The sequence below is a fragment of the Haemaphysalis longicornis genome, unplaced genomic scaffold, assembly GCF_048455015.1.
Source record: "Haemaphysalis longicornis isolate Haplotype H1 unplaced genomic scaffold, Haemaphysalis longicornis Haplotype H1 scaffold_1, whole genome shotgun sequence".
Classification (NCBI taxonomy): Eukaryota; Metazoa; Arthropoda; class Arachnida; order Ixodida; family Ixodidae; genus Haemaphysalis; species Haemaphysalis longicornis.
The window spans coordinates 114313300-114341130 of record NW_027526203.1 but is presented as its reverse complement, the minus strand read 5'-3'; the positions used below and the strand labels follow the sequence as shown (position 1 = coordinate 114341130).

General features: G+C 48.3%; 1 protein-coding gene and 1 pseudogene across 1 annotated transcript; one reads left to right on the top strand and one right to left on the bottom strand.

Moving 5' to 3' along the window:
- Positions 1–8363: 8363 nt before the first annotated feature.
- Positions 8364–27831, bottom strand: part of LOC144146907 (cytochrome P450 2C23-like) — a 34999-nt pseudogene continuing 15531 nt past the window's right edge.
- On the top strand, positions 26598–27802 carry LOC144174220 (uncharacterized). The gene has a single exon (XM_077702772.1). The coding sequence runs from the start codon at positions 26603–26605 to the stop codon at positions 27800–27802; it is 1200 nt and encodes a 399-aa protein (XP_077558898.1). The 5' UTR covers positions 26598–26602.

Here is a 27831-nt window from a genome sequence, read left to right as displayed (position 1 = left end):
TTTAGCTGGTGCCGTTCGATATCGTCCATATATAACACAATAGGTTGACATTTTGCATGGGTGAAAAAAAATAGTTTCTAGCGATTTACCTGGCTGTAGTAGCTCTGGTCCGTCTTGTCATTGGGACTTGTGTTCTGGACGGGATTGCTGCGTTGTTCGTTTTTTTTTGTTTTTTTCCCACATTTACAAATACTGGTAATTAAAAGGGTATACACCAAATTCTGTATATTAATAGTAATTAAAAGTTATACGACACAAGCTGTTCGGTTGGTTCCGCGAACTGTCACTCTAACCCATATTTGTACTCCAAGCAGGTGACAAACATTGCGAACAATCTTCAAGGACAAGTAAAATGGAAATGCGGCGCTGTCAGCGCACCCCTTAATTAGCGTGTGCCTTTCTAATGCGTTTTTATAAGATGCAGCTGATTGTATCAAGAGTAAGAAATAAGCTATTAACCATAATCAATCACGTTTATCTTACATTTCTTGCAAGCCTCAGTGTTGCTGCAGTCCAGAAAATCCGGATCTCCGAAGCGCGAGCACGCGAAGGGAGTAACAAACAAGAGAAAAGTACACGGTGACAAGCTGAACAGCTGTCGCCTTGCAGATGAAAACACAGCAGCCGACGACCGCCGAACAACGAACTTACCCCCTCAAAATCGTCGGGGCAGTCTGCCGGTCGAGCGGCGGGAAGCAGGCGGCGCGTCTGTAGCAGACGACAATAAAAACGTGGACAAAAATGAACTCAGTAACTACTCTACGTTTAAACCGAACTTGCTGGACACGTGCTGACGCGTATGGTTTCATAAGTCAAAAGAAAATTTTACCCCGCCCTCTTCCTAGCGCGAGAAATTCAGCACGCGCGCAGCGAAAAAAGCACGCGCCCAAGCGGCGGCCGCCCTCGCGTACTCCCGCGGAGTTGAGAGTGCAGCGCAGCCCTCGCCCGGCAAACTTTAGCTTCGCCTCCCCAAAAGGCGAAGATAGCTGCGCGTCATCTGCTACAGTTTCTGCCACTTCGCCGAGCGAGCTATAGTACGAAAGCAGTCTAGCCATGGCGTTCTAACAAAGCATTGTACTGAGTTATCGAAGCACGCATCTTGGATCCAACAAGAAGGTAAAAAATATTCCGTTTTTTATCTTCTAATAAATATTAAGCATGTATTTACTAAATCGTCATTGGTTGTAGTGTGATATTATTTGCGATAGTAAAAATGTTGATACCAATCATCAGTAACGAAAATGACTCTGCAAAAGTGGAAGGCGCATTTAAAAGTTTCTTCGCGCAGTTTTCCCGCGTGCTTTGATAAGAAATTCTGAATACGTTTTGTCAGAGAACCTCGCGCGCGTGGAAATGTGAGTAACCGTAGCAGACGACGCGCAGCCACCCCTCTTGCAGTGATTGCGAATTCGCGCAGTTCCCGCAGCGCTGGTCGTGGCGCTACGCGGACAGCGGTTACGCGCTCCGTGCTACCTCTCACAGTGGCCGTGTCTGGAGATACATTACACACCGAAAAATGAAAAATAAGACCACAAGCAATAAAGCAATACAAATAGGTCACAGAATAGAACTGGCGACTTGAAAAAAAAAATGGTTCGGGGCACTAACGTCTGTATAGGTGCCGTGAAAGAAAATGCGTGGGCATACTTATCTTAAAGCTTCTTTACTTGGTTGTGATCATTCCCTCGATGTGTTGGACGCGCATTCATAAGGGGGGATTGCTCAGGGCTAAATCATTGACTGCGGTGCGGTTAAAGCTAACAGTTTTATTGTATTTTTCATTAAATAAAATAATGCGTGAAATAGTTTTAAAAGGGCTGTGCAACAGTTCCCTTCGAAAAACGCTTTCACTCTTTCCTTCGGTTCTGGAAGCTCTGTGAAAGCTTTAGTTATCGCCACCACAAAGCGGCACTGCGTGATTTGCTCGTCGTATCCGATCCGCCTTCCGTTTCGGCTTTGCTTTTGTGGGGCTTTTTTAAATGTGGCTATCGAATGCGTTCATTGCAACAACTGAAAGGCAGGCGGCCAATAGCCGCTCGGTCGCTGTAATGGCTTTATTCAAACGCTGGAAGAAAGCCAGTTACAGTAAAAAGAGAAGTCTTTTGAGCAAGTTCCCCGAGTTCGCTATCTGATAGGCATAGCTAAGTTATTTTTGGCTGAGGTACTTCCTGACCCCTATTCTAAGTATTGGATGCGTTTGATGACTGAAAATCTTTCAGGTTTGTAAGAAATGTGAAGAAAAGTGTTGCAGGGCCCCTTTAAGCAACAGTGTGAAACAAGCTGACCTGCACGCACGAAGACAACACTTGGATTATTCTTATTCGCTCTGTAATTGAAGGAACGCTTGTTTTGGGCAAGAAAAAGTGCTGCAACGGCACATCGCCCCAAAATTTTCGACTGACGATACTTGGCTATTTTCATAATAAAACGCTTTTTGCGACAACCTCCTGTCCTCTCGGACAATACAAATTTCCTGCTACAGCCTTGATGTCAATGGCTTCACCCATGCATGCTACTTTCTGACAAGCTCGGCCACTATAGAATCTACGGCGTAAATATGCATGACCGAATTGATAAGTGGTTGTCTGTCTCCGAGGCCTCCCAATTAGGCTTTACGGGGAGTGAATAGCTGCGTTTCACTGTGGTTTGTACTCACTGAAGAAGTGCATGCAAACCTCACCAGCAGGGAACTCTTCTACGGTACGGAGTCAGACAATAGCAGGAAAACGTCCTTCACTATATCAAGCGGCAATATGAAGAGTGCGCCCCGCACGGGGCACCTTGAGTAATCTTGGTGACGGTGAGTGGTGACACCGCGTACCCCGAGCCCCCCATACTTAAGTTGTTACCTACCGTGGCTAGAAGTTGAAAGGTGAAGGGTTAGAAGCCGTGAACGGTGGCCGTCGGAGCCTTGGTCAAGCTCCGGCCGATGGGCTCCCTGCCTGTCTACCAGGCAGGGAGCTCCGGGACCTCTTTGGCTACCAGGGTAAGGTAAAAAAAGAAAATACCCCCGTCTCCCTGCTTTTATACTATGCTATATAGCATTTTCAACCCCCCCCCCCCCCAAACGTGATCGGCCCCCGAAAAGGGGCCGCACCGAAGATTCTTTTCCACCACTTCCTGACTTGAGTCCTCCGAAACCGAACAACTATCCTCGCTTCATCGTGATGGAATCTGTAGACCAATCAAAACCTCTTGCTTCACAGTCGGTATTTCTCATTTCAAAGTTTCTTGAAGGTATTGTTGGAGGGCCGTATAAGGCCAAAAAACATCGAACCGGTGAAATTCTTGTCGAGGTCAGTCGCCAGGATCAGGCCAATAAACTTCTTGCTCAAACCAGCATCGCCGATCTGCCAATCCGAGTCACGCCCCACCGCAGCCTAAACAGCTCCCCCCAGGGCGTGATTTCCGAGTATGACCTACTAAATGAATCTGAAGCTGACCTGCTGGAGGGCCTTCGTAATCAGAGCGTAACAGTGGTCAGGCGCATAACCATCCGCAGAGACGATAAACAAATACCGACAAAGCACCTCATCCTAACCTTTGACAAGTCCACCCTTCCAGAATTCATCAACGCAGGTTACATCCGATGTTCAGTCCGGCCGTACATCCCGAACCCGCGGCGCTGTTTCAAGTGCCAACGGTTCGGGCACGGCACAAACTCCTGTCGCGGCCGACTTAGCTGCGCAAAATGCGCCCAGCACGACCACCCGTCCGACAACTGTAACGTTCAACAATTTCTTTGCGTAAACTGTCAGGGCCCACACGCGGCGTACTCCAGAAAATGCGAGAAGTTCCAGCTAGAAAAGAAAATAATCAACATCAAGGTCACAAAGAACATCACCTTCCCAGAGGCGCGAAAGAGGTTCGCCTCTTTCGCCCTGGGGAGGTACGTCGACGCTGCTCGCCGGGGGGCGGAGCGGCGTCTGGTTTCGGCGGGGACCCAGTACCGGGAGTCGGACTTGGTCCCGCCCCTGCCCCCCCCCCCCCTGGGTTGCCCCTGGCAGCTCAACCAGCCTCTACACCGCTCGCTCACCCAGCAGCGGCTGTGGTGGCAACGTCTGTTGGGGATGCCGCTGCATCCACTGCTTCCTCTCCACCGGCCCAAACGACACGCATGGACATGGAGATGGAGACGGAGGCAGTCGCAGTGACCCCCTCCCCCTCCTCACTGCCTGTGCCATCTGTGGTGCTCCCCACGCCTTCGGCACTGGCAGCGCAGACAAGGAACACCCGAAAGGGTACCACGTCAAGGGGGCCCAGTCCGTTGGGCACCCCCTTGCCTTCAGATGACGACATGGACGTCGAGCCATTCCGGCTTTCATCGCAACAAAAGGAACGGGCTGCGACGTCCAGGTCAGTGGAGAAGGCAAAAAAGCCCCTCCCAAGAGTCCAAGCTCCGAAAGACCCTACATAAAAAATCACACTCCAGTAGCTCTAACACATCATAATGGGAAGAGAAAACATAGTTCAATGGAACTGCAGAGGCCTTCTGAATAATCTTGACGACGTGCATGCCACCCTGTCACCTTGAACACTGTCCTTGAGGCTGTAGCCGTCCGCACAATAATTTTTAATAGGTTGATAACGGTATGCTCCATCTACATCTCTCCTGATCTTGCACTTCTGAGCTCTGACTTTGAGGCGCTGGTCGACCAGCTTCCTGAACCATACATCTTAACAGGTGACTTCAATGCACACAATTATCTTTGGGGCTCTTCTCGCACGGATGCCCGAGGTCGCCTGATAGAGAAGTTCTTAACATCCTCTGGAGCATGCCTTTTCGACAAGAAACAGCCTACATACCATAACATAGGACACAATTCATACTGAAATCTTGACTTGGCTATTGGTTCGGCAATTCTCTTTTCATGTCTTGAGTGGGGAGTGGGCACTGACCCATATGGCAGTGACCACTTCCCCACTTCACTAACACATATAGGTAAAGGCCCAAGCAGTTCATCTTCCCATAATAGGTTCAATGAAGCACGAGCTACTGGAACACATTTACAGAGACATCGAAACTACCCCACACATCCATAGGACACCTACACGTTGAAGAAGCTACCCAACTCCTCACGGCGCACATCCTCGACACCGCCGAAAAGTCCATTCCCCACGGCTCTGGTGCCCCGTGCAACCAGAGGAGGCCGTGGTGGAATGAGGACTGTAGGCGGGCGCGAGAGGCCCAGAACAAGGCGTGGGGTATCCTTCGTCGGCACCCCACGTCGGGTAACCTTATTTTGTTCAAACGGGCCAAGGCGTTCGGAAAACGTGTGCGTCGTGAGGCGAAACGAGAGAGTTGGCACACCTTCTTGACATCCATTAATTCATGCACGGACACACACAAAGTCTGGACACGTATACGCAAGCTCAAAGGACAACAGACACACAGCCTGCCCCTGGTTAGCACAACAGGGGACACACTTGAAGACCAGGCTAACACACTTGCACAACACTTCGAACACGTGTCCAGTTCAGCACACTACACAAGCACTTTCATGAAACACAAAACATCTGCAGAAAAAAAGCCCTTACAAGGCAAAGTCAAATCAAATACTTCTTACAACTCTGAATTCACTCTCTATGAGAACAGGGTTGCCCTGAGCACGTGCAAACCTTCAGCCCCAGGCACAGATAAGATTACATACACCATGATACAACACCTACACCCAGACACTCTTGAAACACTTTTACACCTATACAATGAAATATGGCTTTCGGGACACGTTCCACGCTCTTGGAGGGACGCCATAGTAGTTGCTTTCCTAAAGGAAGGGAAGGACCCTTCTTCTCCCGCCAGTTATCGTCCCATTGCCCTGACAAGCTGCCTGTGTAAGCTCCTCGAGAAGATGATAAACAGGCGACTTGTGTACTTCTTAGAGTACAATGGTCTTCTCGAGAGCTGCTAGGCAGGCTTCAGGGCGGGGCGATCTACCAGCGATCAACTCGTTGCATTAGAGGCGTATATCAAAGATGCTTTCCTCCACAAGCAGTACTGTATGACAGTCTTCTTTGATCTTGAAAAGGCGTACGATACTGCTTGGCGGTACGGCATCCTCAGCGATTTGAAGTCCTTTGGCATGTCGGGTAACATGATGAACACGCTTGCCAGTTACCTGTCTGGAAGAACGTTTCGCGTGCGAGTTGGAACTGCACTTTCTAGGGTTCATGTGCAGGAAAACGGTGTGCCGCAAGGTGGAGTTTTAAGTTGCACTTTGTTTATTGTGAAAATGAATTCTCTTCGGAAGGCATTGCCACCGTCGATTTCATGTTCAATTTATGTAGACGACGTACAATTATCTTTTAAGTCTCGTATTTTATCTTGTCTGTTTGCGAGCGGCAAGTCCAGCTTGGTGTGGACAAGCTTGCCGGCTGGGCAGATAGCAACGGTTTTAAATTTAATCCAGGGAAGTGCACTTGTGTTTTGTTTTCCAAGAGGCGTGGCATTCGGCCGGATCCAGACATTCAACTCCATGGTGTCTCTATTCCTGTAAAAAAGGAACACAAGTTCTTAGGTATTATCTTTGACGAAAAGCTCACATTCATCCCACACATAAAACAACTAAAACATAAATGCTTAAAAACAATGAATATCCTGAAGGTTCTGTCGCACATCTCTTTTGGTGGTGCTGACGAACAACTTCTTTTACGTGTTTTTACCAGCTTGATAGGTTCACGATTGGACTATGGTAGCGTTGTTTATGGGTCAGCAAGTAAAACATCCCTCAAAATGGTGGACCCAGTGCTCCATCTCGGGCTCCGCCTGGCGTGTGGCGCCTTCCGCACTAGCCCGGTCGAAAGCCTCTATATGGAGTGCAACAAATGGAACCTACAACGTCAGCGAGCATACACAGATCTCCTTTATGCTTTTAAAATTTCATCCATGCCTCACCATCCTTTCAAATCAGTTTTTCATGATACGTCTATGACTGAACTCCTTTTAAATCGACCATCGTTCTCTGCGCCCTTCTCTTACAGAGTTAGAGAGGAGGCGTCAGAGCTTGCTGTCTCCTTTTTAGATACAATCCAAATTTGTCTAACGGATTTTATAGCACCATGGCATCTCCGCCATGTATCATGCGACACATCTTTCACACATGTAGATTAAAACCGAGCTCCCACATGTGCAATTCTGAGCATTTCTTGTATTTGCAGCAGAAGTATGAGTGTTCTGAATTTTATACGGACGCTTCTAGAACTGCCACCCCTGTGTTCTGCGCGGCGCATGGGCCCGGCCTTAGTGTCACTAGAACTCTGAATAGTCATACTAGTATCTTTACGGCAGAGGCTTACGGTGTACTTCTTGTTGTCAATCATATACTTCAAAGCCACATCCCACAATCCATTATCTATACAGATTCCCTCAGTGTTGTGCGCGCACTGTCATCATCAATGCCTTCAAAAATCCACGTTGTCAATCTGTACGCAAATTTGAACTGGTTCTTTGCTGGGTCCGTGGCCACTGTGGTATAGCCGGGAACGAAGCAGCGGACTGAATGGCTGCTGCTGCTACACTCTTGAATACAGTAGACATAACCACATTACCCTACACCGACGTGAAACCACACATCAGACAACAACTTCGCAAAACATGGCAAACACACTGGAGTGAACAGACAACAAGTTACACGTAATAAAACTTCACTTGGGACCATACACCACCGACACACGCAATAGATACTCTGAAGTCGCCTTGGCCAGATTACGGATAGGGCACACACGTGCAACGCACTCGCACCTTCTCAGTGCATCTCCAAGACCTCTGTGCAGTAGGTGCGGAGAGGCCCTATCCGTAGTGCACATACTAATCACATGCAAGGTACTTCACACAACACGACACAAATACTTCAGAGAATTCTACAGACAACATATCCCACTACATCCATCGCTGTTTCTAGGTGACGATGCCAGTTTTTCTGTGAAACGTGTGTTTGAGTATTTGTCAGACGTTAAGTTTTTAAACCTCATTTCCTATCATGCATAATCAAATCTGGCCCTATACACCAGCCATCACCATTATCTTTAACTGATTTTACTATGTTCGGTTGACACGTTTTTTTTTACCTACCTTTTTGTGGTAACCACTTCACTTCATTAAATAAACTTTTCTCTGGCGCTCTTTGCCCTTAGTAGGCCTTGCGCCATAAAAACCCAACCATCATCAATATGACGAGTGCGGGGTCCAGCAACCAAGCGTGAAGGCACGGTAAGTTAGGACAAAAACCTTTAAACAAGCGATTTGAACTTTACGTAGGTTAACAGAAACTGCAACACCGTACTCTGCAATCACCGGTGGTCACACGGAAATCTATTGTTGTTCCTCATTGTTACATAGGAGGCACAATTGGCGGTCGCGAATTCTAATCAGCCAATGCTCGTGGCAGGAACTTGAGTTTGAGGCGGTGCAGATGCCCCGTGAGTATCCTGGGGTCGTCGAGGTCGAAAGGAATAGCTGCCGCTGGCAGTACACGAAACTTCTGCAGGAATGGTGTCACGGCGAGGAAGATCTCCATGGTTGCAAGTACCTCGCCTGGACAGGTGTGTTTGCCTGTGAGGGATGAAAACATGGGAAAAAAACTTCAATCACGAGCATTCTGCCTCTGGAACGGTCTTCCAGATAATATCGGTCCTGTTATTACCCCAGAGACATTCCGTCATGATCTGCAGAAGCAGTTTTCAAATTACCAGTCCAAGTCAGGAATGCTTTCGGTCCTTCGTGGAGGCGCAATATTAAGTTTTATGTTTTTTACGTATTACTTATATGATGTTTCTTCTTTCGTGGTTTGCAATGTTGTTTTGGCTTATTACGTATGGTGAAATGGTTTGCAGTACGTCTGTTTTAACAATGTTTTTAGATGCCAAATGTCTCTTATTTGTAAATTATGTTGTTGAATATAGTTTGAATTGTTTAGTAATTTTCTAGCGTCTATTGGTATTTTGTGAGAAGTTCTCCTTTAAGTCACATATTAACAATGCCCCACTTTATCTGCGAGGTATTTTTGATACATACATAAATAAAAGCAATAATGGAACACTAAAATTATTTGTGTGTTTAGACAAATAAATAAATAAATAAATAAATAAATAAATAAATAAATAAATAAATAAATAAATAAATTTTTAATTCCACAGTCACCGTAACTTCAGTCCTAGTATTTTCTTCCATTGGTTCATGGGATGTGAGATGGGTTTCAATAATTATTTATTTGATATTCATTGTACCACAGACAAAGCAGAAATTATTGGTCAATTTACGCATTCAAAAAGCCACAAAATCTTTTAGGAGAAGCTTAATGCGTGCTGATGCGTTTTCTTCACTTGAGAAGCTAAATACGTACCGTAACAAGTTGACATTTATTTTCATTACACCCATTCCTTTATAATCTACAAACATATAATGAGTAGTACTATATGTACTAAACTGCGTTTTGAGAGGGGCAGCTTCCCTCGGTACCTGGAGCCACAGTACTCTCCAGAATATTGCTGGCCTGACGCCAACCCTAGTTCGCCCAAGCGTCTGAGTGCATTTCAATTTTACTCTTTTCACATATGAAACCTTTGGTATTACTTTGTACTACTCAGTGAATTTCTTGCACTCAGGGACTTCAGGAATGACCAGTCTGAGAGATGTAAACGCTATTGCCGTTCGTAGGGCTTTATGAACCGCATTGTGCAAACGCGAGGCTATGATGCGAAAAGGACTTACCATCATAAAATTTGTTGATCATTGCCTTGTAAGTGGGAATGGCGGCATGATGCGAGGGCGGTAATTGTTGTGAAAAAGGCTTACATCTCTCTAGGAGCTAGTCATGCGGTGAAGTTAACGAGGTGTTGTCGGCCAATAATAAAATTCCTTTTCTGGATTGTTGGTTACGCAGTCGAACGTGCATGTGTGCCGCTAAAATTAATACGCTGAGAAGGCATTAATCTTATGTATTTGTGGGCACCTTTTAGAGCCAAGCGAAAACAGCCCAACATAGACACAAGGACAGAGCGAGGACGACAAGAACTGCCCTTGTCTGTTTTTGGCGCTGTTTTTCTTTGATCATGTACCAACCCGCCAAGTTTTCTACGCAAATCCCCTTTTAGAGATTTAGGAAGGTGCCTATGCATATGCCTAAAAGAAACCCTCGGCACATGTTGTGGGCATAAAGTGCAATGCATGTTTGACCGCCCGATGGAGAGAGAGAAAGAGAGAAAGAGATAGGGAGAGAGAGAGAAAATAAACTATACAACGAGCATTTGCGTGTGGAGTGGGGCCCTCAGTCCAGCGCTTTATTGGAGACTCCTGCTGCAACGGCTCTTTCTGACAGCCGGAGCTGGGAGTCTGGACTAGAGTAATCAACGTTCATAAAATTTGTAGGCACGTGAAAACCACAGTTTTTCCCTGTTTTTCTAAAAAACCTATAAATTGAAAGAGCCGATTGCGCCAAAAGTTGCTAAATACCCGCCAAGTTCGTTTCGTTAACGTCAAATACATATTACTGTTAAATAAATGCACTAAATAGCGTCAGCGGAGCTTCCGCTTTCAAGATTTAGGTACGATTGCAGTTCAAGCCATTGATTTTACGTCAGATCGTCGATCGTGATATTTATATCCGTCCGTGCTTCGTTAATTTTCGCTTTACGCGTGCAGCGGAGAAAGTCTTCCGGATATTGGGATTGTTTTTAACGTACAGACGTTTTCAGACGCGCATCCCCAGAGAGCCCATTGCATAGCTTGGTGTGCACATTTCGAAACTGGGACAATTTTCCGTCACATGCAGCAGAAAGGCTGCAGTATGTGACCGGAGAGGTGAGTGAAGGGCTGGTGGAAGCAAAGTCCGTGCAACCACAGGGATGGGTCCCGGAGCTTCAAATACTTCTGAGGTCCTTCTTTTGACCAAATGCCCATGCAGCCTCGGCACTTTGGGAGATTAGACATACGTCTCCTGACGTCCAGTGAGCGTAGAATTCCTGCAGAACTCTGTGGAGATGTGGCTGCAGAATTCTGCAGGAGTTTTATTCCGGCGCTGTGCTAGCAAAGATAAGAATTTTGTATACCTATAATTCTGTATATACAAAACCTTCCAGGAGGGTTGGTCAAATTTTTTCTACCTTGTGTTCGTGACTCTCAAAGTGTGCTCCATGGCTATTCTACCAAAATCAAACACAAAGAGAAAAACGATTGCGACAGGTCGGTGCTCTGGATTTAGGAACCGTGCACATTTCGCAATTTCGCTTGGAGAGATTTCATTTGAATTGTTTAGATCCGTATATGACATCACATTTGAATGCGACGAAGTTTTAATGCCACATTTGAATGCGGCGAGTGTCAGCAAACGATATTTTGCGCGCAGCTGCCAAAGCTGCAAATAGGCCATGAATACTAACATTGAATTTGGGGCGTGAATGCAGCTTTGTTTTCGTTGTCACATCTCCGACAGAAAATAAAAAAAATTATGAAGGGACGGGATAGGCTGAGTTCTACTCGCTTATTAGTCGAAACCTAGAGGCTCAGTTTTTGGGCGGAGTGAAGGTTCGAAGTGAGCTATACGGTGTCGTTTTAGCGTTTTTTTTTCAGGATCCCCCTATCAGATTATCAAAGAATTACCGGAAAACTCGGAAATTAAGCAGGGAACCCACCAGCGGCTCCTCCCATCGCCGTGCCGTTTCTCACAGCAACGCAAGTGGATCTGCACCCCACAACCGCCGTGCCGCAGAGTGCAAAGGCATTAGATCGACGGCGGGTGCGATGATGGGATAGTGACCTGCCGCTCCAACCCGGCAGCACTTCTTGCATGGTACTTCTCTGCAACAGCAAATTTCGATATGGTGCTCGAGAAACTAGGAGGAGATTACGGTCTAGAGCACGCGCGGGACGGGTCAGCACGTGGTCATGTGCTGCTGTGAGCTTCACCCTATTACTGCCCGACCACGGAGTCGGCCGACGGTTCACCGGTCGGCAGTTTTTCACTGATGTGTTCGTACTTTTACTCTTAGTATTTGCAGTGCTCTATAACTTAAGTTCACAGTCCACTCGAACACTGCGCAGAGTTTTGCAAAGCTTGCAGTGATGTGTACTGGAATTTGGGCTTAGCGTGTGGAGCAAAGTTCTAAGAAGTGCTGACAGCAAAGAGGAAATGACAATCACTGCGTGTATGAAGGTCCAATATACAAATAAACTGAAATGATTGACAGATCGACGTTCTCTACGTTAAGCGCTTAGAATTGCAGGATAACATCACTACTTTTGCAAGAAGTTTTGAAATGTCACTATTCTCAGTGGCAACTGCGTACAGTTGACAATTTCTGAGCAAATCAATGACTGAATGAGGGACGCTGGCATGTCCAGACTTTGTGCCCTAAGAATCGCCCCGCTACGAGCTACTTCAACTCAGTTCGTCCTGTTGTATACAGAGGAGCAAAAAATCCCAATTTCCAGCTTTTGGTAAATTATTCAGACCGACCAGAACCTATCTTTTATATTCTTAGAAGAATGATCAAATATTCGCCCTTCTCAGCTCTTTTGTAGCGCGGACGGGCGATGTAGGGATTATAAGCAGCAATTTTTCTACTTTTTCTGGCTCCGCTTTTGGATATTGTGACGTGTTGGCAGTGGGTCTGACTTGCAGTAAACTGACTTCTTACCTGATGGGAAGGCCATCAAATAGTCAGGCTTGCGCGACATCAGAGAACCACCCTCGTTCAGAAATCGGGAAGGGTCAAACTTGAGCGGGTTCTTCCATACGTTCGGATCGAAATGAGCAGCCCACAAGTTTTCCAAAATAACGGTGCCCTTTGGGATGCAGAACCCATCTACAACAGCAGTTTCAGAGGCTCTGAAGAAAACAAAACACTTACACAATCATTGAGAACAAGGAATCTGCCTTGCTGAATAGTTGAATAAATTTAAGGGTTTCGTTAGAAAGTGGCAACTCAAGAGGTGCAAGAAAGCTCCGATATTCTTGTAGGGCTGCAAATACATCCGCGTTTGCGAGGCTTTGTTATGAGCGCAAACGAGATACAAATTGAAAGAATATAGTTAGCGCTTTTTCAATAAATTTTACTAATGAAGATGGGTACATATATTGCAAAAAAAGTGCGCTTCTTTAGGAGAAAGGTTTATAGAATGTTGAGTTATCTTGTAAACAAACCACTACGGGAGTATTTTTCGAAATGAGCCCAACCAGAAACTCAAAGTAAATAGATAGAGCCTAGTAAAAAGAAAAAACTAGGCACCTTTCACCTAGAAAAGAGGTTGCAACAATTTAGTTCAGATAACGCTCGGCAAACGTGTATCCAGATCGTACATCGTATCGAAATGAACCCGTGCCTGTTGTGGCATTGATCGAAATCAGCCAAATCCTATTTCCTGATAGGAGCGTGCTTTCGGTTCGACGTCATAGAGCGAACATGGGCGCCATATCAGTTCCCGCCTGCCTGCTAATTAAGGTATTAGTGAATCATTATTAGTGAATCACAACTAAGTAATGAACGAAAGAATTTTTGTTTACTTCTGGCGGTAAGCTTCCCCCAGATGACATATAAAACATATCACATGATAGCTTTGGCAGCGTTGCATGTAGGTTCCGTAACACTTTACTCAAATTCTCTTTGGGTGTATTTGACTCATTTCGAAAAAACTTCTCATTTTCGTTTACAACGTCGTTTGTCAAAGCGGCACCCAACATTCTACGGGATTTATTTTTTCTGGGGTGGGGAGCGGGAATTGAGATATGACACTCGTAATACAAAGCTTATTCCACATTGGAAAAAGAGGGTGAGTGTACTTTCCCTGAAAGGTTTCTTTCCCTGTCAGATGCAACCTATTTAATAAAGAAGATTGGCTTCCACAAATTTCAATTCTTCCGTTTCAATTTGCGTACTCAGAAGAGAATATACTATAGTGAGTTTGATATAAGTATACAAATGGCAGTTGTCTATTCCCTGCGGCATGGCGTGCTACTATAACGTTGAGTATGCGGCTAACTACGTTAGGAAAAGACACTCTAGCGACAATAAAGTGAAAGTTTTGAAACCCGCTCCTTTCAAGAAAAAATGTTTTGTCTTTTTCATTTGAACTAAAGTTAAGGTAATTTCGAAGCTTGCTATTGGACACGGTGCCCCAAAATTACTCACTCTCTTGCAGGAACCAAAGGGGCAGCAGTTTTCCAACGGTCCATCTCCCAGATACAGGCCATGGTGAACGGCGTGCGCAAGCGGTCCTCCCACGCCGGGTTACGTTCCCTGCCGACCACCTGGTCTATCTCCTCTTGGACCTGTGAGAACGTGCAACCCTTCTTAGTTAGCCAGCTGGGAAGCATTTTGCCCTGTCGTTCAAAAATAACACATGTTATCAATTTTCAGAGAGACCTTCGTAAAAAATACGTATTAAGCTGCTCTGTAAATACCCAACAATGTGGCTATTCGGCATGAAAACAAACGCATACCAGTAAAGTAAAAAAATCAGTTCCCTTCCACTCTGTGAAGAACGATAACCAGCGAAACTGGCCGCCGTCCAAGGAGTACATGAAACAAAACATGTTTAGTTCCAATCTGCGATTTACGGTACTTCCTAGTCAATTAGGTGAATTATTCTTGGAAGAATTGGAGCTTTATGCTTGCGGGCAAACACGGGAATGCACGTTTCCCTCCAGCGTCGTACACCAACCCAAACCGGTCGACCACACAGGAGAGCACACAGGTGGTATTGGCCCTGAGAATGGCAGGTTTATATATTCCACCAGCAGAGCGGGTTTGTTGTTGTTGGAAGCTTTTATAGAAAGGAAGGCCTATGGCCAGCGGGTAAAGAGGGAGAAGACGGGAAGGCGGGGTTTTGTCCTTATATAGGTCGTCTTAAAGAGGCATTGTGTAGACCATGCATCGTGTAGTCCAGTAGACCATGGCTAAACTGCCCGTGCTAGACAGCTTTGCGTGGCATCAATGACAATGTGGCCGATAAAGCGTGTGACCTCGATATGGGGTCAATGTAAGTTATGCCGTGGTAAGGTGGAGCGAATGTTGAAAGCGAGAAAATATGGGGCAGTGCCAGATGAGGTTTTTGAGATCGTCGGTGATGGTGAGGTGAGAGTAGCGGCATAGGGGCGTCCTGCGAAAAGAACCATTTTAATCGTGCCTGGCGCAGTACAGGTGATGGTTACGAGCATGTTCAGGAAGATTTAGGTGGGACTAGATTGGAAAAGGCGTGTCACCGCTGAAGGCATAGAGCCTAGCGGCGTGTACATTTCCTCTTCTCCATTCTCTCCCTCCACCACCATCCTCAGTAAACGCAGAAGCCGCAACCGCTAATGTCCGCGTGCGTAGACGTGAAATAAACCAGTGAAAATGTCGCAGGCAAAGCCCTTTAAGCTGCACAAGAATTTCTGACTCATATCGGCGTTCCAAGCGGCCAAGTTGCTCTTGTTACATTGCAAAAGGCGTCCCCTAACCCGGCTCCGTCGCCTCCGTCATGTAGTGGTATCGTCGTGGACGAGTGGCCAGCAAATGCAGTGCCTTCATGTTGACGACAAAAAAACCGAAGCCAAACGTACCTGGTTTATTGCGCGGCAAGAGATGAACAGCGACGATACGGGTACAACACTCTTGCGAATGCGCTTACAGAATGACTCTAACACCCGACAGCGTGATCCGATGCTGCCGATCGAATGAATAATGCTCTCGGGGGGAGCCACGTATTTATCCCCCCAGCGCCAACGGTAAAACACCTCTGGATACGGCTCAAACGCTGAACCGACAAACACGAACACCATATCCCGGGTTTCTGAGAGTCGGCTGTAGCCGCGCACGTTGAGCCAGAAAGAGGAAGGAGAGGAGATCTCGGCAAACGCAGTCTGCTCGCAGATTCAAGCCTGTACATGTCCCGCTTGTCCAGGATTTTTCAACTTCCGTGGCATGAGTCACCGCCAACGAGGCGCCCGTTCGACCAACACACTTCGGCCTGACGATGCATGTTCTAGGAAGTCGGGCTTTTCCGCAAAGCACAGGAGAACTTCACTGCACTACCCCCAATATAGCACGCGCGAACAGGGTTGAGGCGCTGAATCGTAACACTCTTCATCCAGAGGAATTCACAGCTAGTCGACGAGTTAGAATATGAAGGGGCAATTGCGGGGCTGCACGTTCTGGGGCAGCGGCTTTCTGTTGTTTTCGCACCCATTCACGCTCCTGTGGCCGCCGACAGTCCTTCAGATCCCACTGTTCTTTTTCCGAGCGAATGACACGCATCCGTCCCATAGCAGGCTAAAAGTAGAACTGGTGATAACAGCGCTAGCGTCGTTATCCGCAATTCCTTAACCGGCTATCATCAGCAAACGCAGTCATCAGCCAGTTGCGCTTGTGACAGGGGCATCATTGGTGGCTAGGGGTATAAAACTTGTGAAAGACGCGTCTGCGGTGGCCAGGAGGCGGAGTTAGCGGTGCCGAGTAAAGTGACTTCACCGAAATCAGAACTAGGGTATTGGCATCAGTGGGGCATCAGGTGAGGAACGAACATCTTGAAATGGGTGGAGGCTGTGTGAGCTATTGCTGAGACCACTGGCTGCCACACTTTTCTGCGCCGAGTGTGGGTGACAGGCATTCACTTTGCACTGATATGAGACCACTGAACTTGCAGGGGAGACGGCGAACCACATGTGGAACTGGGAACACTTCCGTGTACTTTTGAACTCGCCGTCCGCGCACTCTTGCTGGCACGCAGACCCTCCTGGTTGTCATCGTCTTCTTCAGTCTGTTACTGTCTGCTCCAGGATGAATGCCTCAGAAAGATATCCAGGAAATTCTATCGTGTTTTTGTGTGCATTCATTTGCACAAAACTTTCGTAGTTGATCTTTTTCTTGCTCTTCCTTTCTTCTTTTACCACCCCGCGTTAGCTATTCTATTTAACGGATTGTCGACCCGTGGTGCCTCATCCACAATACATGATCGCCCAAAGCCTGTTATTCGCTAACTTTAAGTAACATTTCATTTTTAGCACAATAAGTTGGTCCATAGGTGTTCAGGCAGAGGCTGAATGGGGAAAGTTATCAGTCCACCTGAGTCAGTCCCAGGCAAGCAGCTACTGCATACTCTTACTGAATTTGCGCGCTGTCTGGAAGCTCCCCGTCGGTCACAACACCCAGGTCGACTGACCTGCCTTGAAATGACGGGATGAGGTGGCCAGCTGGCACATCAGTCTGCAGCGTAATGGCCTGTGCAGCTCCCGAGTTTCCACCCGGGACCCCATTTAGGCCTGGAAGCTTTTGAGGTCCCCTCGCAGCCTATCGTCGATCCCAGCCCTGTATACGCAAGTGGCCGTATAGTGAGGTATAGTGGAGCAGGTGCTGGCGGATGCTCTTGCAGGACAGTTTGGTCAATGCGACGAACGGGTTTTCCATCTCGCAGTAGTGGCCCCTACTGTCACCATTTTCCCTGTGTACAATAGCAGAGTGGTCTGTCACCTGCTGCTCTACAGATTCTCTCGCGGACTCGCCACGTAGACAGGGATTAATAGTGCTGAGGACCCGCTTAAAAAAACTAGAAGCCCCCCCCCCCCCCCCCCCGCTCCCGTCTTACCGGCTCGCCACACTTGAGAATTGGAGATTCCTATAATTCGCCGCAACGAGCAGCTGCTCTATTTGCTTAAACCATCTCCGGAGTCTATGAACATCACCTGGGCGTCTACGTTCTCGCAGAGAACGCGGAGAGGTTGTCGTTGGAATTGAATTATACCAGACTACGAAGGAGTATATAGAGCAATCAGATTCGTCGGGGTAGTTGGTTCATACTCAAAGGAGGGTAAAGTGCGTAAGAACTTAAAACGAAATTTAAAAAATACACACGACACTATCGTATGTGCTTCTTCCATTCGTCTTACCCTTTAGTGCAGTTTACTTTTGTTTTATAGATATCTTCCCTCGAAAATCAGGAAGTGCTTTCATGAAAAATGCCTACCTCTACCTGCTTCACTAATTCGGCAGCGCACGCTTTGGTTGTGTTCTTGTGAGCACTGGTGTAGTAGGAAGGTAGGCCTTTTTCAGGACCTCGTCGCACATCCTTACAGCAATCGGCTTGCTCCTTTGTGATTGAATCCATCAACAAAATTTAAGCAATATAAAGTCAGCGTTTCCACACAAACTGTTATATTATGCATGTTGTATTTGCCCCTGTACACAACAGATTATTTAAATGGTTGATTATTGAAGTGTTCGTATTATGCGTCGATAATAATCTTTTAGACCAGGTGTAGCTTACAGAAAATAACATCGATACAGAACTTTCACAAAACGTGTTTTTAATAACACTTTCCAATAAACAATTACAAATATTTTCATTCATGCACAGACCGTTCACTATTATACAGGTAATACATTTACATATTTGCAGACAATATCCACCTTTGTACGAGAAGGAAACACATTCATATTGGAAACGCCTTTTCTGCTGTTTAATTGCTCAATAAATTTACATTTATCGAAAACTTTCCTGCTCCAACACAGTGTACAAAATAGGATGTGCGTTTTGCAGAAATTCAACCTTGAAATGGGGCGTGTATTCCTATTGCCGCGAGCGATGCATTAGATTTGTTTATTTCAGTTTCCAAGTAACGTCACCAGCCTGGAATAATGTTGTTTGATCTGCAGGGTTCTCGATGTAATTCGACGGTTCGAGAAACACCAGCGCCGAAAGATAAATACCCGCAAAGGAGACGCCGCGGCATTCGATCCTACGACACTCGCCTGCGTACATCATTTTGTTGACTGCTGCTTTGCCGCCTCGGTATTCTTTGAGTTGTTAGGGGAGCGTAAGTTCGCTCCCATAAACTTGTTTTTCCTTCAAGACAGCTGCGTCACCTTGGGCTTCGTGACACTATTACACGCCTTCTCTTTTTGTTTAAGAAAAGAAAAAAAAAGGTACGGATAGTCAACAAGCGTTTTATATGGCTATCGTTTGGACAGTTAATGAGATCTCAAACATTTATCCTCCTAAGAATGTCTGTCTTCACTCCCAGCAGCAACAAATCGCTGAGGCGTCTGGCATTCATCGTTTAGAGAAGCCTCGTGATCAATTTTAGCCGGCTGAATGATCCTTCGCCAGTTAAATTTGGGATCATCAAGCACAAGAAAATGTAAGAGAAACATGAACGTCTCGGTACAAACCTTCAGGCTTTTCACGATTTAGATGTTTCAGCATGTCTGCCACAGAAGAACAGCCTCCGTCCCTCACAAATGAAATAAACGGTTCAACCTCATCGGGAAATGTGCCAGCCAAATCAGAAGTATACCTTTACAAGGTCCATTGACTGCAGGCGCCTCTGCGCTGGGGAAAAGTAGTCCCAATCTGGAATGACAGCAAACTGAGGGCAGACTTCGGTTTAAGCGCTCAAGCGAGCTGTGAGGGCGTGCAGGAGATTGTCAATCATGACGAAAAAGGTTTCACAGCGGAACGTAGCTGAAGGATCTCGTGGCTTTGCCGTGCTTTGCCTGCAGCGCTGTCGTATAGCGATGATTCTGTTCGCTTTCTCTTGTTGCTTGGTTTATACGGAGTGCATGTCCGACGCTTCCTGGGCAAGCTTTTCAACGTCATGAAATCTCTCTCAAGCTGGATATATAATCACACGAAGATTTCGGCATGCTTACAGCCGCATTCGGTGACAGCATTGGGCTCTGCAGTGCCTTGCTGGTGGTGTCGAAGCACGGCAAACTCTCTCCAAAAAGTCGGACATCAGCGCGCTTTCCAACATTGTCATTGCCTCCAGCAAAACATTTGCCTCGTGCTCTTTCATTAGGATTTTCGGATAGTTCAGTCAAGGTGGTGATGATTTGTTTATAACCGGCCACGGGAGCCCTCGTTGCATCCACTCACGATAACCACCACGTGTAATCCTTGGGTACCTCGATCACATTTTATTTCAGGTGAGCCTGGAATGCAAGCCAGCGTTGAGTAGACGCAGTAAAGGAAACGTATATACGCTCTACGCGACGCAGTGTACTAACGGCTTGCCCACCAGAATCTATAGCATGCCTCCGTCTGAAGAACTGTGAGCTCACTTCAGGATTAGGCACATTATGCGACTAACAGCCTTTTAGAAGCATTCATTATTAAAACTAATTGTCTCTGTCTCAATCAGGGGAACTCGGTAGGAGGCTTAAACGTTTTCTAACCAAACTACGATGTCTGCCATTTTTTTCAGCGCGCTGGGGTCCCCTTAATCCGGAGGGCCGCTTCATTTGAACCCTTTGAACCACGGGTAATCCGCCCCTGCACATAGACCAGCTGACAATAGGGCGAACTCTGCTTTCCATGCGGAACCCGCCGAGGTGCCTCAGTGGCTAAGGCATTGTGCTGCTGAGCACGAGGACGCGGGTTCCTTTCCCGGCCGCGGTGGCCGCTGTTCTGATGGACGCGAAAAGCAAAAACGCCCGTGTGTTCGGGATTTCAGCGCAATTTAGGGATCCCCAGGTGGTCAAAATTAACTCGGAGCCCCCCACCACAGCGTGCCTCATCGCCTCAGTAGCGTCGGCGCGTTAAAATCCACAATCAGTCAATCGCTTTCCACGTGGATATCACTTTCGCTGAGTGGCGGGAGCCTTTCTTGCCGTGACCCGTAAAGTCGCAGCACGCCTGGCATACATGGCAACATACTGTTGCGTCCTGTTAAACAGGGACACAGGGAAGTTGTCTTTATTAGGTGAGGTGCCTAACTTGCCAGGTGAAACCGACAGAGAGCACCGATTGGTGGTTAGGAATATGGCGATAAAAACCAAGCACACGAGCCACTAGCTAGCGCGCTCATTAATCGTCTTTTGTTGTGCCGCATCACACGGCCCGTACCCAAGCAGGGGATTAGCATGTCGGTGAGCATGTCCGTCCTAGTTAATAACGCTGTCATCCCACAGTTTGGAACGTGGCATTACCCCCTCTCCTCAAAAGCATCGACTCAATGCTACAATTATGTGCGGGAAACGTAGTCCGCTGCTAGATAGATGCCTTGTGAGATCATCGCGAGAAGTATTGTTTCATGCGGACCACACGCACCATTTCTGGGCGTGATCGGGAGCGTCCTGCGGCGCTTGGGCTGGTTGGAGCGACTTCGTAGGTAACATCGCCAAGCTATCGTAACACCGTGTACGGGCCGAAGTAACGCTGCATAAGCTTTTCCGAGAGTCTCCGGCCCTTAACTGGAGTCCACACCCAGACCTAGTCCCCAGGGGAGAAGGTTGCATGTCGGTGGCGGAGGTTGTAGCGAGCGGCGTCACAACGCTGGTGCTGTTGTATTCGCTGGAGTGCCAGCGCGCGTGTTTCTTCGGCGCTGCGCACAAACTCGTGAATGGGGCCGTCTTGGTCGCCGTGGGTGTCGGGTAGCAGCATGGCGCCAAGCATTGTGGGAGGTTCCCTACTGTAGACACTCTCTTCTTGAACCGTATTATACGCGAACGTTACGTACGGCAAAACTTCATCCCACGTCTTGTGTTCCGCATCGGCGTACATAATGAGTATGCCGGCTGTTGTTCGGTTCAGACGTTCTGCCAAGCCGTTGTTCTGGGGGTGGTACGCGCTGGCCTTTCGGTGGGACGTGCCGCTGAATCTCAACACTTCTTGCAGCAGTTGCGCCGTGAAGGCCGTTCCACGGTCGGTAATCACGACTGCGGGTGCGCCATGCCGCAGCACAATTCTCGTTAGGAAAAACAGCGCAACCTCAGCGCTGTAGCCCGTGAAAGCGCCTTCGTTTCGGCATACCTGGTTAAGTCTATCGTGGCGACTACTATCCATTTGTTCCCACTTGTGAAAGTTGGAAAGGCACCGAGCAAGTCCATGCCAACTTGTTCAAAAGGCGTTCAAGGCACCCGAACGGGCTACAGAAGTCCGGCTGGCCGGCCGGGTGGTTCGTTCCGTCGCTTGCAGTCCCGGCAAGTTCGTACATACTGCCGTACGGAGGCCGATAGCTTCGGACAGTAGTAGTTCTGCTTCATCCGTGCCAGCGCACGAGTGTAACCGAAGTGACCGGCACTAGGCTCGTCGTGACAGGCCTGCAAGCTTTCATTCCTGAGAAGGTTGTGTACGACGAGCGGGTAGTTACTTCACTCAACGCGAAATCTCTCTTATAGAGAATGTTGCTCCGCAGACAGAGTATAGGACAGCCCTCTGGCAAATGCCTTCGGCATGACGGTAGTGGGCCTTGTAAAAAACCAAAGAGCGATCGGAGTTCCAGATCCTTGCGCTGCTGCTCCGAAATGGTGGGTGCGTCGAGAACTCCGATGAGCGCAGCACCGTCGCTGTCGTCGTCATCGGCGGGGGGAAGGCTAACAGGAGCTCTTGACAGGCAGTCTGCGTCTGAATGCCGCTCGCCGGATTTGTGTACGATGGTCATGTCGAATTCCTGGAGAGTTGAGCTCAATCACGCAAGACGGCCAGTAAGGTTTTTAAGGTTTGTGAGGCAGCAGAGGGAATGGTGGTCACTCACGACGGTAAAATGACGAACATAAAGGTGTGGTCGGAATTTGAGGAGGGCCCAAACAACAGCAAGGCACTTTTTCTCGGTGGCCCAGTAGTTACTTTCGGGTAGTATTCAGCTGGCGTAAGCGATGACCTTTTCAGCGCCGTCTTGCCACTGGACGAGAAGAGCGCCAATCCCCACATTGGTGGCATCGGCGCGAACCATAGTTGCGGCATCCCTGTCGAAATGAGCCAGCACAGGTGGTATCTGTAAGCGACGCCGGAGCTTGTCAAAAGCCTTTTGCTGTACATCACTCCAGATGAAAGCTGAAAGATGAAATGTGGGAGAAGTTCGCTATGAATCTCCGATAATACAAACACTGTCCTAGGAAACGTCGAATGCTCTTTTTGTCGGTAGGGGTGCATTACTTCGACACGGCATCAAGTTTATCAGGATCCTGGCGTACGCCGGCTCTACTGACAGCGTGACCGAAACGTAGTAGTTCTTCGTACCCGAAGTGGCATTTTTCTGGTTTAGTGTCAGTGCGGCAAGTCGGATAGCCTGAAGAACGGACATCAATCGCTCCAAGTGCTCTTGAAAGGTCCTGGAAAACACGACGACGTCGACTAGGTATACCAAGCATGTTTGCCACTTCAATCCAGAGAAAACTATGTTCATCATTCTTTGAAATGTGGCAGGCGCTGAGCACAAACCAAAAGGAAGAACTTAGAACTCATGAAGCCCGTCGGGAGTAACAAATGCGGTCTCTTTTCACGGTCACGTTCATCGACTTCAATTTGCCAGTATCTGCTCTTTAAGTCCATTGAAAAAAAAGTAGCGGGCATGTCGTAATCCATCGAGTGAGTCGTCTATTCTCGGCAGAGGATATACGTCTTTTTTGGTTACTTGGTTCAGTTTGCGATAATCGACGAAGAATCTCAAGCTGCCATCCTTCTTTTTGACCATGACGAGGGGTGACGCCCAGGAGCTTGACGATGCTGAGTGACGTCGTCATCAAGCATCTGGTTCACCTGCTGCCTTATAGCATCGCGTTCTTTTGCGTACACTCGGTGGGCTTTCTGCCGAACCGGTCTTTCATTTGCGGCAGTAATTATGCAGTGTTTGACCAACTCGGTTTGGCGGATGCGCGACGTTGACGAAAAGCAATCCTGGAAACTGTTTAAGAGCTCAGAAAGCTGACGTTGCTGTGTCGGCGGGAGGTTGCGGTTAAAGTTGATTACAATCCTTATTTGGCACCACGGCTGAAGCTTTACTCTGCAGAACGAAGCAGTCCGTTGCGTTGTCGATGTCGTCGAAGAGGCAACCGTCGTTCCCTTGGTGACTCGACGACGTTCATTGGTAAAATTTGTCACCAGGATTTCCCCTTCGCCGCACGCTAGCGTCACCAGGCCCTACCGATGGCGATCCCACTGTCCAATAGGTGGTAACTTCTGGTGTGTTCTCTTTTGTAGAAAAACTCACAAAGCCTTCGCCGACGTCGATTACCGCATAATGCTCGCGCGAAAAGTCCATACCTATATTAAGGTCTCTGCAGCATTCCGGGAGGACGACGAACGTGCCAGCGAAGTCCGAGTCCCCGATGCGGACCCTCGCGATACATGTCCCGACAGGCGTCATCAGAGGACCCCCCCCCCCCCCAGTCCGAATCTGAGCTTCATTACATGGAGTCTTTACCTTTCTGAACCTGTCAGAGAGTTCTCATTATCGAGTAGTCGGCACCCGGGTCCACTAATGCGATCATTTCGTGTCCGTCGAGAAAAACTAAAAGTTCGGACCGTCGACGTTTTGGGATGCCGGTTCCCCAACTGCTGGCGGTAGAAGGAGGCCTTCAGAGCTTCCACTAGTGGCATCCTTGCGTCCCAAGGTTGCGTCATCTAGTTTCCCCGTGTTGGCGTTGGAGACCGCCGGGTAGGTGGCCCTCCAGGAGTGCGGCGGCTGGGCGATCCTTGGACAGCTGGGGACGGCGAACGCGATCGACGGAGTGGTGCGGTAGCTCGACGCTCGGCGAGGTAGTCAGAAATGGCGGCCGGTCTTTCTCCGAATTGGGGCGGAACAGCGTGGGGTGGGAATCCAGGCAGTCCGATTTCGCGGCAGGGGCACCGGCGATAAATGTGCCTTGGTTCGCCACAATGATAGCAGAGCGGCTGGTTGTCGGGTGTACGCCAAAGGTCGGTCTTGCGTACTTGGGGACGATAGTGTTGTTGCGGATTGACCGATGAGTTAGGACGAAACGGCTGTTGGGCAGTAAGAGGGACTGCTTGTTGTGGCCAGCATTGGGCTGTGTGCGGAGGGTGCTATGGCAGAGGCGGCGCGGCAGGTCTAGTAGTTGCAGCGGGAGCCTGGGAAGTGAGAGCCGTGGCTTAGGAGGCTGGGCATGGTGATGCTGGTAGGAAAAAGGCGTTGCGAATTTCATCGCGCACTATGTTGGCGACGGAGGCCTCTATGGATCCCGACGGGATGATGCCGCACTTAGCGAGCTTTTCTCTCAATAGCGCGTGGATGAGATACCGAAGGCGGTTGTCCTCAACCGTGGTCATGACAGCAGAGATGCTCGACGATGTTTTCGCGCCCATGCGGTCGTGTTGTCAGGAACGCTGTTGTAGTGGCCGCTCAATGGCAGTAGCCTCGCGGATGAATTCTTGGACCGTACGTGGAGGATTTCGGACGAGACCGGCAAAAAGCTGTTCTTTAACGGAATACATAAGATTGCGCAATATTTTGTATTCTGCCATATCTGAATCGGTTTGCCTGAACAAACGGGCCATGTCCTCCGCGAACATAGCCGTTTTTCATTAGGTTTCTGAGTGGGTGCTTCCAGCAGACGCTGTACTTGTTCATAGCGGTCGGAATTTGAAAATTTCGCTTAAACCTCCCGACGAAATTCCTCCCAAGTGCCCAGGCTCGCTTCCATATTCTCGAACCAGGTTATTGCGCCGTCCTCAAGCGAAAAATAGACTTGTTGGAGCTTTTCGGTGGCGCTCCACTGGTTTAATGCAGCCACACGCTCGAACAGTTCAAGCCAGTCCTCAACGTCTTCGTAAGCCTCTTCATGGAAGTGGATGGGTTCGCGGGGCTGCTGAAATGCCAACGTAGTAGGCATCGCCTGCGCCTTTACCTCTGGCTGAGAGTCGTGCCTTCTTAGTGCAGACTCCAAGAGAGCGTGCTGTTCTGGACGAAGGCCGAGTTTCTGGCGGCTACAGCAATGAGCGGGAGTGTGGACGGGCGAAGGCCTCTCGAGGCTAACGTCCGGGGGCGTACGGGGCATCGGAAGCCCCCTCTACCAGTGTTGCGTCCTGTGAAACAGGGACACAGGGAAGTTGTCTTCACAAAGGCGCAGGGGCAAAGTATTTATTAGGCGAGGTGCCTCGCTTGCCAGGTGAAAGAGACAGAGAGCACCGGTTGGTGGTTAGGAATATGGCGACCAAAAACCAAGCACACGAGCAACTAGCTAACGCGCTCGTTCGTCGTCTTCTGCCCGTACCCACGCGGGGATTAGTATGTCTGTTGTCCGGTCCATCCTACTCGATAATGCTGCCACCCTACAGTTTGGCCCATGACAATACATACCGTGTGGCGGAACCTCACTGCTGACAGGCAGCTGTGCCTCTTGCTCGTCGCCAAACAGGCCTGAAGGAGTCGAGGGCGGGCATCACGGCAGCGTTGCTGAAGACTGAAAAATATGTAAGCCTGCTCAATGCCATCCCATCTTTTTAACCTCGGTGGTGGGAAAACTAAGAAATAGCTGGAAAATCTGCGAGACGTTTTCTACAAAAGGCAGATTGGCTTCCAATGGTTATGCTGCCGTTATCACGCTCTCATAGATGTGGTGCCTCCAGAATAGCACCGCACAAGAAGGGCAGGGCCTGCCTGCTGCTCGTGGACGTCAAGTAAGCATTGGACTTCCGGATTAAAACATTCGCGGCGGTGGCAATGACCATGGGCTAGATGGGATGTTGAGGGTGGATGTGAGTGACTTCTTTAGTGACCTTATACTGCGAATACGATTCGGCAGGACCTGGTGCGTTATACTGTAACAGAACATGCTGTTGGGCTGGTTGGTGCATACTGATTTCGAGGCTTAGCGAAAAAAAGATGAGGACGGTGGCAAACGTCCTCTGGCATCCGGTAGTGGGCTTGGCAGCACCGCGTATGGACGGATGCTCATGAACTTCTATTTCTTCACCCAGATTGCCCTGCTGGGGGCGGATTCCATCGTGGGGCGACCGGCTGACATCCCTTTATCGCAAGCAAGTTTCATCGCGCCTGCGCCGGAGTGTTCCTTCGATGGAGCGTCGTCGATGGAGCGGCAGGCTGCGCCTCGAGTGCTGTTTTGCCACCATCTCGCCACCAGTGTGACGTCAGTGGACACTTCCCGGATTTGGCATAAAACTCGGCGCCAGCTTCTGCAGCCTTTCAGTGGGCTTGGCAGCACCGCGTACGGACGGATGCTCATGAACTTCTATTTCTTCACCCAGGTTGGTGACAAATATTCCGTGTATTCAATTAGGGACGATTCACTTACCTTAACCGTGCTGCCAAGCCCACAGAGTCTGCTTGCTTCGTTGTGTGATTGCTTGCATGTTATAAAATTGCTGTTGTTAACATCTGGAGACGTAGAGCTAAACCCCGGACCGACCTCGGATTCGGAGTCTGAAGCTACCGTAAATAGCCAAATCCTGAAGAAAATACTAAAAGAGCAAACAAAAACCAATAAGACGCTCACCGCGCTTTCTGCCAATCTGAAACAGGTTGAATTAACTATAGGTAATGTACAGGAAAGGATAACTTCGATGAAAAAGGAGCTTGCTCGTTTACAAAAATGTGAGGATAAGCTGGCCGAGCACGAGGTACTGTGCAAGGGGACAAAGGAACTGGTAGAAGAGCTGTCAGCTAAGATCGAGGACCTGGAAAATCGTAGTGGAAGAAATAATGTTATAATTTATGGCTTAAGTGAAGAACGAAACGAAGACAACAAATCCCTGCGAAACAGAGTTGAGCAAGAGGTATTTAAAGAGTTACTTGGCGTGGAAGTTAAATCAATTGAGCGGATTCACAGGTTGGGTTTCAAACACGCTGAGAAACCCCGGCCGGTTATACTGCGGCTTTTTGATTTTTCTGAGAAAATGAAAATAATGGCATCGTGCCCTAAGCTAAAAGGAACGGAGATTTCAGTGTCAGAGGACTTCTCAAAAAGGCTACGTGACTTGCGCGGTAAGCTGTGGCGTTCTGCAGCTGAGGAAAAGGCTAATGGGGCGAAGGTTTTACTATCTTTTGAAAAATTGAAGGTAGACGACAAAGTTTACACTTGGGACCAGCTTCTAAACTGCAGAAGTCACGCGGCCTGCTGCGCAGGAGCGGATTGAACCTGATTCAGCTGCGCCTGCCCGTGTGA